The sequence below is a fragment of the Alligator sinensis genome, unplaced genomic scaffold (assembly GCF_000455745.1).
Source record: "Alligator sinensis unplaced genomic scaffold, ASM45574v1 scaffold400_1, whole genome shotgun sequence".
Taxonomy (NCBI): domain Eukaryota; kingdom Metazoa; phylum Chordata; order Crocodylia; family Alligatoridae; genus Alligator; species Alligator sinensis.
Window position 1 is genome coordinate 2,433,978 of NW_005841897.1, and position 12,532 is coordinate 2,446,509.

The 12,532-nt window shown below is 49.4% G+C and overlaps 1 protein-coding gene across 1 annotated transcript in view; it reads right to left on the minus strand.

Moving 5' to 3' along the window:
• Positions 1–6,616, minus strand: part of ST6GALNAC2 (ST6 N-acetylgalactosaminide alpha-2,6-sialyltransferase 2) — a 15,258-nt gene extending 8,642 nt beyond the window's left edge. The window contains 4 exon segments of the mRNA XM_025197481.1: positions 859–916; positions 2,322–2,414; positions 5,698–5,769; positions 5,771–6,616. Coding sequence (XP_025053266.1) covers positions 859–916; positions 2,322–2,414; positions 5,698–5,769; positions 5,771–5,829 — 282 coding nt within the window. The 5' untranslated portion in view covers positions 5,830–6,616.
• Positions 6,617–12,532: the final 5,916 nt, after the last annotated feature.

Genomic DNA, 12,532 nt, shown 5'->3' on the forward strand with positions numbered 1-12,532 from the left:
GGGGGAAGGGAGCTCTTGGGAGACCCCATCTCCACTGACCAGGCAAGACAATTGGAAAGCTATGCAAACACACAGTTTACATTGCCTGGTGACCAAGCAAGGTTCAACATGGCATGGCAATCCAGTGTAAATTGGTGCAAACTGGGGAACCTGATGCTAAGCAAGGACTGCATGACTAGGCACCATAGCCCAGATCCTCAAAAGGTATTGAGCTGGGTGGGTGTCAGGCATGTAAATACATTTAAGGGACCTGAGCTTACATCAAATCCATTTCTCCCTGTAGTCAGACTCCACTTGCCTTCACCAGGCACCAAATCAAGCTCTGGTAGGACACCGGTGTCTAGCTTCATTACAGCAGTGGGGTTCTACCATTGCTTAGCCTCTGTCCACACCAGCCAACCTCGGTTAGACAGAACAGCTCAAGGCCAAAAGGCCCAAGAGATCATCTAGCCTGGCACCAACACTAGCCATTAACCTTCACTTTGTGTTCTTCAGCACCTCCTCCCATGTAACTTCAGGCTCAGTTTGGCAGGCTCAAGAGGTCTGGAAAGTAGACCTGTTAATAAGTGGCTGAAATCTTGTTAATAAGTGGCTGAAATCTTGGGTGTTTTTTCAAAACAAACCTCTAATCCTTTCAGACTTGCCCGTCCTTCCTGCAAACATAGATTGCACAGTAGAAATGTCACGTGTGTGTGAGCTTGTGCACGTACGTGCATGTGTGTGTTCAGATGTCACAAATACCTTTCAAACAGATGACATTGTTTTCAGAGAAAATTCCACCCCTCCTTTTCATTGCAGCCTGAACTAATGAAAAGCTTCAGAAAGACAATGAAAAAGCAGTTTGAATGTGCTTATTACCTGTTCCCAGGTGGGTTTGGGTTTTTCCAGCTCAGGAGAATATTTAGACGGCTGCCCTCTGGGGAAAAGAACAAGAGAAGAAATAAATATCCTTCTTGGGTGGGACACTGCCTATGTGGATTTCTCTGGCATGCACTGAGAAATCTGCCAGCCTCTACTGTAGGTTTTAGATACAGCTTCTATTAGTTAGCTTTACACATTCCTATCCACATTTAGTTACCTCCATTGTGGGAATAGGGAGGGCACTGACTTGAGGTCAAGAGGGACGATTTTCAGAGGTGGTGAGCACTCTCAACATCCAGCAGTGGGAAGGAAGGAAGGAAGGCAGGTCCTGGGACACACCTAGGAGTTAGGAATTCTGAGTCTGGTTCCTATCCCTGCCACTGATTTCTTGTGTCATCACGTTCAAATCCCTTAACTGCCATATGTCCCAGTTCCTCTTGTCTAAATGGGGACTATAGTACATTCTTGGTCTTGTCTATTTATGCTGGAAGTTGAGGTGTGACTGCAGCACGTTTAGGCAAACCCAATCTAGCTAACTCAGGTGCCAGCAACGGTGAAGCCACACTCACAACTGCGGGAGCAGGCTGCACAACCCAGTCTAGGTCCTTGGTGACTTGGTCGTTTTGCGCATATTGAGGTCTGGGCTTCTGTGTGGTCACTATTGGTATCTGAGATAACTAGATGTAGAGCTAGCTTGCAAATGTGGATCTGAGCTATATTCACACCTTCCCTTGCTGAGTAAATATACCTCAGAGATACACCCACAACCTAGATTTCCCTGAGACTGTAAGCTGTGGGAGTTAAGAGATGCTCAGGTCTTGTGTGGGCTCTGTTCAAAAATTGTCACCCTAAGGAAATGCAATCTTGGCAGTGCTAAGCCTGGGAGACAATGGGCCCCTATAGGGTGCTGATGTCTATGTCACTGGGAACATAAAAAGCCAAGACAATAAGCTAAAGGAAATGCATCAATCACTAAACAGCCAGTTTAGATCCAGACTGAGATGGTGGTAACTGAAAGTTTTCAACATCTGACCCTTGCTTGGTGTCCCTCATGAACTGAGATGCTGTTGTCATTCCAGTACCACCAGAAATTAATTGTTTGAAGGGACTGAACTTTCCTCTTGATCTACAGATGGCCGTTACAGAGCTGGGGGGAGGTCCATGGACAAGACAACGTAGGAGACACTTGTGCCATGATCTCCTGAGATGTATCTGGTCTGAGGATTGCGAGTGGGTTTTCACGTGCTCAGTTGCCAGCCCATCACTTCCCACCAACTCTCAGTTCACAGTAGAAGACAATAAAACCCAGAGGGTTATGATGCTGTAAGAATCAGGTCCTATTTAAAACCCTGGAGATAGAAGTTCATGATATTCCCCTCTCCCACCCACTTAGAATAATCAACAGGGGAAAAAAACAAGACTTTTGAACTAAATTCCTCCTCCCGTCCTGCACCACTTACCTCTTTATGATGCTTTCTCGAGTCAGGTCGTGGCTCCCAGCTTCTTGAGACAGCTCCGGGGGTACCAAGAGAAGGGGCTCCTGCTGCAGCAGGCTAGAACAGAGACCAAGCGGAGAGCACCTCAGAGGGGAAGGTCCCACAAATCCATCACGCCCCATGTCAGCCGAGCGTCCTGCCCACCTCAAGGGGGAACGTACCAGTCTAGAGGTACCCCCAGCAGCACAGACAAGAAATGTGTCAAGTGGATTCATGGAACCCAATAAAATGAAAAACGTATTAAGCCAAAGAGGAGCTTGGTTACATCCAACTGGTACCAGGATTGGGCAGGGCGTGTCCCTCAACCTAGCAGGAGGGACAACAGACTTGCAAAATATGAGATGCCATGCAGAAAGCTTAAGAGAAAAGAGTTTGCATCAGCTCCCTGTGGCTTTGGTGAGTATCAAACCAGATCTCCTTCTTCAGTACCATGTTGCTAGGACCTGAGTTTTACCCACAGTGACCTTCCAATATTTACAAGTGGAATCAGTCTGTCCTGCTATTTCTCAGAGCTTCTTCACTTTGCCACCAGAAGTTCCCAAAGGCATTTTCTATTTTATACTGTTTAGCACGTAGCACCTTTCCAGCCTTTGTACCAGGTTAGGAGACCCCAATGAAGTTTGGGGTAATCCAGGTCAGGTTTGATTGTTTTTTTTCAGAAAAGGCGGGGAGACTGATTATTCTGCAGATTCCTAACGACAAAATTGTCTCTGAATCCAGCATAGGTTGGTAAAGTCATTAGTTAAGTTGGTCAGCACTTGGTATTTCCATCTCCCAGGAAGTTCTCAGGTGTCAAAACCTGGCTTTCTTCTGAATTTGGCCCAAACAGTCCAAATATCAGAATGTTTGGTACAAATATTTCCAAAATATTTTTTTTCTGAGCTCATCAACACATTCCACTGAATAAAATGAGACAAAAGAAGTCACTATAAAACATTGTAATCATTTTCTGCAAAAGCTTGGATGAAATCAATTAATCCCCATTGTGGAATCAGTATTCTCTGACAGAACACTGTTCCATATGAATGCTTTAGCCAATACTAATCTCTTGCCTCTGGGGGCTATTTCAGAGGAAGTGAGTCTGTGTCCTCATTGCAGAAACTTTCCACAGGGCGCACAGATGCCCTTGGCAGAGAAGCCAAGGACTGAATCAACCACAGAGACCATACATCCATCTCTAGGGTCCCCACCTCTGGCATGCACGTGTTGGGTGGCACCCAGGAAGCCAATGGGTACAACAGAGACCTCAGCTGGCAGGGCTGCCAGGTGCCCTGGCTATCAGTCATGCAACCAAAAGCAACGGCCATGTTGTGACCAGGTCCACTAACATAACTATTGGAAGCATATAAGATACAGACATACGGGCAGGGCAACCAGGTGCCCTTTGTAAGCACAAAAGCCACATTAAAGAGAAAAGCCACAGGTGCAGATAGCACATGAAGGTTCCTCTGCCTTTATGGGCAGCTCCAAACTAGGCAGACTGGCGCTGTGCCTTCACCCATGCTGTGTCTGACACGGGCGAGTCTGGCACCCTTCGCCAGTACTACATTCTGAAAGTAGGATGAGGAAAAGGCAGGAAGAAGAAGGCACATTCAACTTCCAGGGGTGTGAGAAGACTCTGGGGTCTGGATCTGGACAGCCGTATTTGTGGCTGGTTTATCATTCAGCCAAAGAATGTCACTGCTTAAACATTACCTCTGACACGGCCAGGCAGCCTCGCGGGGACTGAGAAACAGCCCAGCCCCCAAAGCCTCTCTTCTTGTGCTGACTCTAGCCTGTTATTTAGGGTGGGCAGAAGTGCTTTTAGCTTCCTTCCCCCATACACTATAACTTCCTATGGCAGCGGTTCTCAAAAACCCTGGTCCCACCATGATAAAAACAAAACCCCACAAAATTGCACTGTCTGAGATATCTGTTGATCCATCTATCTGAAGTGCAAACAACTGATTTTTTCAATCGGGCAAGGAGTTAAAGTCCCATCTACACAACCTTCGCATCCCACTGGTTGAGAAACACTGTCCTAAGGGAAACCAGAAGAATGGGAGTCATCACGCTCCTTTCCTTCTTAAAGTGCGCTATTTCTCAACCCTTTTAGATTCAAGGCACCTTTTGGAAAATGCCAGCTCTTAGCTTTCACACATTTTTTTACTACAGAAAAAAAAAATACAGCAATTCTTCTGTTGCAAAGAACTCAGAAAGACCACAGCAGGGCTCAGCGTTTTTAGCACTCTGGATTTCTATTTAAAATATCTAGGTTTACCTTGTGGATCATGTGTAGGTGCTTGCACAACTACCAGTGCTAATACTGTGCAACACCTTTAAAATAATCTCATGGCACCTGAAAGTACTGCAACACCCTGGTTGAGTATCACTGTTACAGTGAATGGATGAAACTAAGAGAAGAATCAGCTGCACAGCCAGCCTCTTTTCAGTCCCTCTCCACAAAGATTTGGAGCAAGCAACACAAAGAGGCACAAAGAGCACCTGCATCACTGCTGCATGGGTAAAAATACCATCACCCCGGAGCTCAAGCAGCAGGACTGCATCCATGTCCACAGTCAACAATGAGCACAGATCCCAGTCTCCCCACGTGGCCTGTGCTCCAGAGAGAGGAGCACCGCAATGAAGCAGTCTGCCTGCCCAAGCCAGCTCCCTCATGCCTCGAGCCAGAGGCCAAACACTCCTGCCTCCTCAGCATCCTTTCTGCCTCACCAAGATGAGAGGGTAGCTTTAGTGTTTCATTGCTTCACTTTCTTCTGTTCCCCTTGGTATAAGGAGTTACCCCATCAGTCGACCACATGGCAGCAGGCTGCCATGTCCCGGTAAGGAAAATCCCAAAGGCAAACTGTGACACCATCCTTTTGTCCCCCAGCTCCTGAGCAACAGGGTCATTTTGTTTGCTCCATTGTCAATGTGCAAACTGAGTCACACGCCTATGGAGAAAAAACACAAATCCAGAAAAGGGCCTGAACCAAGTCTCCAGATCGGCTCACGCCGAAACATCGACACCGCTCGGACCCAAAACTGAAATCCATGTCTGGTTCCTGAATCACCAATAGCCTGAAACTAGGCCTCAGTTCTGGCACGCTCCAGCCTGAACCATTCTAGCCTTCTTCTTCCACAAGTTTCTCTGGAGAGCTGGAGGGACCTAGGATTTCCCTGCCGGATCACCACACTGATCCAATGGTCCCCATTATTATGCAATGGACAATTTCTCAAGCTGCAACGAGGAGGTTAAAAAATACACCGGACAACTAAGCAAACGCTCCAGTGCTTTGGAGAGTCTTACACCTTGAAACCTACTGGTTAACTGCCCGTGTTACAGGCGCAGCTTGCTTACCTACAAACGCTAGTGCTGGTCATAAAACCTTGCAGGCTCATTTTAAAGGTAGCTGAAATCTGCGCCTCAATGGCCCCCCGAGTCTGAACACAGGCTGCTGCTCTGCCGTCTCCAGAGATTCACCGCATGCATCCTGCGCGGTCTTCATGTTCAGCAGCCCCCAGGAGTGAAACGCAGACCTTAGATGTGGGGCGCAAAGGGGGACGTGACTTTCCTAGTGACTCTGCCTCCACCTTTCTGTGGGTGCCGAGACGCCAGTGGATCAGGGTTACCCTCCACCCGACTCAAAGTGGATTGGTGTCAAGCACCGGCAAGGCTCAGACTGCTCTAAGCAACTGCTTTGATTAAAAAAGACCCTGACAGGAAAAACAGGCCCAATCCTGAAAGCCTTCCATGCAGTCAGGGAGAACTGGCGGTACTGGGCTCTCCACTCCTTTGTGTTATGGAGGGAGGGGAAGCAGGAGAGAGCCCAGCCTGGCAGATGAGAAGGAGCCTTCCTGAGGCCACCTGGATGCTTGCACTTTCAGGGCCAGGAGAGATACGTTTACAGAGGCTCTGCCTCCAACATGCTGCGTGGGCCCCCTGGGAAGGGGAAAAAGGCTCCCATTCATCAGCAAACAGACGGTTCGCTTCACAGCAGCTCCCAGGGCAGACTCTGCTCGAGATGGGGGTGGCCTGGGGGAGGGGGAGATATATCATCAGGTGCCCGTATTAAAATACTTGCTTGTAGCTGAGACAAGGAGCACGTTGTTTACAAGACATTCGCAGAGGAGCTTGGGGACAGATGGAGAACGGAGCTCACCGCCTGACCCCTGCCCTCGGCTTTCTGGGAGAGAGAAGATGGTGCTGCGTTGGGGCTGGGTTTCCATGTAGCTGCCCCGCAGATCCCAGGATGCGCTCCGTTCACCAGATGTATTTGAAAGCCGTGTTGGTCCAAGACAAAAAGAAACGCAAAGCTCTAGAAGGCTTGGTTCAGAGATGATACTTTGCAGAAAAAAAGGGTTTTTGGGGTTTTTTTGTGATTTCTTAGTTGGTCTAATAAAAGGTATCATCTCTGAACCAAGACTTCTAGAGTTTTGCGTCTCCATTCACCAGCGCACTACGCCTGCCTCAGGAAAGACCCGGGAGGGACGCTCTCTGGGTAGTGCGGACCTGCATCTGCCAGCCAGAAAAGAGGCATGCCTCCTACCCACCCGCCGCCCCTTCCCAATGCCCTGCTGATGTGGCCCCCTCAAGATGTAGTGTTCAGGCTGCTACATGTCACAAAGGATGCCACTGTCCCAATGGCCTCTACCAGGAAGGAAACCCTGCTTGCTTTCCTAATGTATCCAACACACACTAAGCTCCTTCTCCTCTGCTACCTGAGTTCTAGCTCATCCTGGGAGAACGTCTCACAGATCAAAGTAGGTACAAAGACTTCTTTCAGCCCAAACCCTAGCAGGGTAGGAGGTGCAGGACAGGTTACTCAGCAGCATCCTGGGTCTCACCAGCATTGCCAGTAGACTCCTAGGCAGATCAGCATCCCCTGTACCTCCACCCCCACCCCATCAACTGAAGAGTACATGGGTTTGCATCTCTCTCTCTCTCCCACTCCCTCCCTCCAGGCTGAATCTTGGTGCTCCTTGTTTCACTTGGCAGCGCAGCTTATTCTCTTCTCCTTCCTCTCAATCAGCTGCTTCCTCACCCCTCTGCTCCACAGCCTCATGTTCTGACAGGCCGCTGGAAGGTTTTTGCCACAAGTTGGGTACCGCCGGCCTGGAAGTGAGGAAAAGTAGGCTATAATCCCAACCTGCTGTCTGACCTTGGACAAGTCTTTTGCTGGGCTTGTGCCTAACACAATTCAAGAGATCTGAGTGCAGTATGTGACTTTAATCTAGCTCATTCATGTACCAATGGCAGCAAAGCCACAACGGCATGGGTTTTATTTGAGCTGCCCAAGTTTGCCTGGCACCATGGGTTTTACTGGGATGGCTACATGGGGGTCTGTGCTGCCGCACCCTTGGGGCTATTGTACCACGTTAGTAGTATCCTGATAGTGTCTACATATTACGTTGACACCTGTGACTGCCGTGTAGACATACCCCGATCCACTCCCCCTTGTCTAAATCTTCATGGCAGCAATGGCCTCTAATCATGATCCGAACAACATCCATCACAGTGCGTCCCTGCTTTGCGTTGGTGCCTCCAGCAGCGGCAAAGAACAGTTGGCTGCTTTGGGTGGGCAGGGAACAGAGAAATCCAAGCAGGGTGGAGGTCTGGGTTTCAAAGGTAGCCCTTGTACGTGCACAGTAGCCACTTGTCATCGAGATTTCTTTCCCCGGCATACTTGATACGTTTTATAACTCCCTAAATGCATATTTACACACGCTGTAGGGTTCTGGTATGTCGCTGGATTGCTGAGCGGAGAATGTAAGAGGCTGTGCAAATAGCCTGGGTAAACTATGTGGAGAAGGCAAAAACCAAGTCATTGATAAACTACAGGTGGGGCTCTAATGGTGGGAAGATTAAGAGGAGGCCCCATGGAGGGGAGCTCTGGCAGGGGTCTCTCATTGCCCAGGGGTTGGAGTGTTATTACTCATAACATCATGGGGCTTTAGTCTGCCTGCGTTAAACCCCACTGAGAGCTCTGTTTGTTGCTGGCCAAGCTGTCAGTGTGGTATTGAAGAAGGTTCCCCATAGGGAGTTTTGCCTCTTTCAGGCAAAAGAGGGAAATAAAACCATCCCAGGCCCTGCCATTAGGTTGCACCTCTTTCCCCAAGCCACACCTTTTCTGGAGGCTCATGTCCCCTCGGCTCTTCTGCTTAGCCTTTCCCGATGCCCTCTGTGCCCCAACGTTAGGTCAGAGGCAGGCTCTGAGAGCCTGCCATCCAGATTTATGCCACTGCTCTCCTGACTAGCCAGGGGTACCAGGTGTCCAGGAGGTGACCTGCCAACCACGCAAGTGTGAGGGATTCCATCGGCTCCAACACATCACCCCTGGGCTGGGGTGTCAAAACGACGCCTGTTGCTGGCAAGGCAGAGGCCCAAAAACCTCTCCAAACACCTGTTGGAAACTGGTCTAAACATTCAACAATGAGGAATCCTGGTTAAAGGCTGCGTTGTGACACTTCGCCCACGCAGAATGGCTTTAACTGCTTAAGACCATGCTAGAAGCCAATCGGACCCGGAGTTAATCTCCAACTGAAATGTCTCACTGAAACAGAGCCCACGGTGCAAGGGGAGGACACTGCCCTGCTAACGGCTGGTGTACAGAGGGGATAAGCATTTCACTGCTTGAGAGTATCTAAAGGAATTCACTGTGAGAAGGCAGAGAGGTGCTTTGGGAGCTCAAGGACAGCTTCAGGCCTTAACTCCCCTTGTGATTTATATATGTAGCAGCATGAGGCTTTATTACATAATCCCCCAATACGATCAATAATACCCGGGTCAGTCATGCAACCAAAAGCAACGGTCATGTTGTGACCGGGTCCACTAACATAACTATTGGAAGCATGTAAGATACGGACATTTCTCTCGCTTGTAAAACACTCAGAAGCTCTTGGACTGAAACCTCTGCAAGGTACCTCAAGCTTTATCATGAGGATCTAAATAAATCTGACCTGACTGAAAATGCCCACCCCTAGTTCTAGGTAAATTGTAGCAGAAGTCAAATCATGCTCTTGTAATCTGTTCCCAACATCATATCTATTTGCAAAGTGAACCCAGGCTGAAGTCCAAGTCAAGAGGTGAGGGTCTGTGGAAGCAGCGCGGCTACCGTATTTTCTCGTGTTACAAGCAGGTCAAATCACTGGTCAACAGTAGAATGAGTTTAAAAGTTTCAGGGCAGCAGCAATAAATACCATGTGTGCTGAATCAGATCGTGGGAGGCAGGGAAGGGGTGTCTTAGCTGTATTTTAATTAAACACATTGCCAAAGGCTCGTTTGGTTGCAGGATCTTATGATGCCTGATATCCTGAACCCCAGGGAGGACACAACAAATTGTTGGACACCAAGCTTTCTGCAGCTTAGCAGAGTCCAAACAGCACACGAGCAAGGGCTCAGCAGCTGAAGCCTCCACATTTCTCTATAAAACCAACATTGAGGGAAGACTCCAGCTAAGGAGCGGTTCTGAAGTCAGGACTGTCATTGTCCAGACAACACAAGGGCACTGGCCCCAGTGACAGAAATGTGGGAGGCGCTTACGTGGCCTCCATCACAGCAGGCCTGAACACCTCGGTCTCCACCTCACCTTGTGATGGAGGGCAGGGCTATCACGTCCACTTTACAGACAGCAGAGGCATAACCAGAGAGTCGTGAGCCAGGGGGCAGCGGTTCTACCCAGCCAGAAGCACAGCTGCTATTTTTGTGCCCCCACCCAAGTCGGCATCTGGGGCTTCTGCCCAAGGTGCTCCCCTTAGTCACCCTGCTGAGAGGCAGGCTCTCTTCACTTCAGTTCCCCATGGACTAGCCCCCAAAGGGCTCGAGCACCCGCCACTCTAGCAGGGACCACAGCTTTCAGCAACATCACTCGGTCCATGGGGAGCGTTAGACACCTAAGGGAGGAAACCAGAGTAGTCAGGAGCCACCTGTGCCACACAAGAAGAAATACCGAGGCCAGGAGTATGTCCCAAAAGACACACTTCTGCAGGACCAAAGCCTTGCCTGAGTTGCAAAGCCCTAGCAGTGCCAGCAGAGCTATGTCAGGCAGGGATGTGGAAATATTAAGGTACAAGGTGTGGGCATTACTCTGTCAGCACCTCCACTGTTTAGAGGAACAGGCACAGTTATGGTGGCAGAAAAACTTCTGCAGCAGAGGAGCCTCTTCACCAGGGTCATGGCCACCTCAGCACCCAGTTGTCCCTGGAACCGCAGCAGCCGCTGAGCACAGTCATGGCCAGAGGTGCCTTGCTCTAGGCAGCAGGACGGCGCCTAAAGCCCTGCACTCCTTTCTGGAAGCAGGTGCCTAAACCCTCCCTTTCAAAACCTGAGCAGACCTCAGTCCTTCGATTCAAAAAGTGGCCAGAGGAGGTGGAGCAGCACCCAACATTTTATTCGGTGGCTCAGTGCCCAGAGCCTTTACCCAGGCATGGAAACCGAGAAGATTCAAACCCCTCAGAGCCATGGGAGAGCCTGAACCACCAAGCTATTAGCTCTCTGTACCCCCAGGGGCTCCCTCCTTCTCTCCTGCAGCAGCTCCACTTTACGTGGCAGGGCTCAAAATTCACTGGGGGAGAGAAAGGACTCACAAGAGCAAGCCTGACTTTCTAGCCTAGTAGAGAGACCTCTCCCAGAGAGAGGGGAGGCCTCAGGCCTCCGTGTATTTTACAGTAAAAATTACTGGATAAAATACTTGCTTATTGGGGCAGGGACTGACACTCAGGTCTCCTCTCCGCACCTCTCCTCCAAGGGAAAATGAATTACCAAGGCACAGCCTTGGGCTTTCTCAGGCTCCACCACAGTAAACCTCTGCTAGCCTGGCTGGACAGGCATGGTCCTGGGAGGTGAGAGATGGGGGGTTGAGTCCTCTTGACAAAAGGCAGGACTGGAGCCCAGTCTCTTGAGACCTAACTCAGAAACTTGTCACAAACCCTCCTTCCCTCCTGGTGGGTTAGTTCGCTAGATATGAAAAACAGCTGGTGTGAATTTGAACCATTAGAAAATGGTGGGGGAAAAATGAATTGGGATAGCTACTTAAAGTGCTGAAGTTGAGATTTCCAACGGCCACCACACCCCCAGCCCTTTGCAGCTACTGGCTACATTGGCAAAGAAAAGGCATTTCTCCCCAGCGCTTTGGGTACAAAAAATCATGCCCAGACTATTACCCTTTGTGGCGCTCGCAGAAATCAATGTGATTCATGCAATAACTATGCTTTTATGTTTAAGCCACGTGTCAATTATGCCTTCAGTGAATCAGCCCAGATCCTTATTGGGACTTGGGCACCTAAATATTACGCCTGTGCGAAGCGGCTAGTATTCACTTTGGATTTGGCCGATTTGGGGGACAGTGATTTGATTTTGTGATTCGAATCACTGTCCCGAATCAATTCGACTGAATCTGATTTGGAGATTCGGCTGCTGCTGTATCTCCAAATCAGCCAGGCCCATCCCCCCCAGCCCCGAAATGGCTGCCCCGCCTGCCCCAGCTCCTGGCACTTGTTTAAAAAAAAGCCCTGACTCAGCAGGTGCTACCGGGCAGGGGGGCTATCCCTGCTGCCCCCCGCTGCATGGGGGGCTCTGCACGGTCCCTTTAAGTCATCAATTCTGGCCGTGGCCAAATGTTGTAACCACTCCGTGCCTCAGTTTCCCCCATCAATACAATGGTGATGATCACATTAGTCAGGTTCCTTCCACAGAAGCACTGCCTGTGTGCTATGGGCCAGAATTGTCTCGGAAGCTGCTCTACATTTCAGTGGGAGCCAGACAGGTCCCTGCATGGTCCTATTAACGTAGGAGGTGCAATTTATTTCAACTCTTCTAATCCCTGCAATTGAGCAAATACCAAGAACTGAGTTATTTTCAGTCTGAGAGTCTAACCTTGGCTTCAGCTGTCCTCACCAACACAATCTCTTTCCTCCCTTACTAAAGTACAGGGGTGGGATGCATCCGCTCAGGGTCATAAGATGCTTTGAAAATGAAAAGGGGCTCTCTAAGCCTACATGTCATTAAGCAGTCAACAGGCTAACAGCACAGGAGCTGAGCTAAATGATGCCGCTCAATTAATAAACATCCTTGGGTCTGACCTCTGTAGTCTCAAAATATTGCCTCAGATATGGCTCAGGCATGATATGATAATGTCAAACACAACGCTGGGTAGGTCTGGCTCCATTCCCTGGGCTCCTATAATGCAATCTGTGGT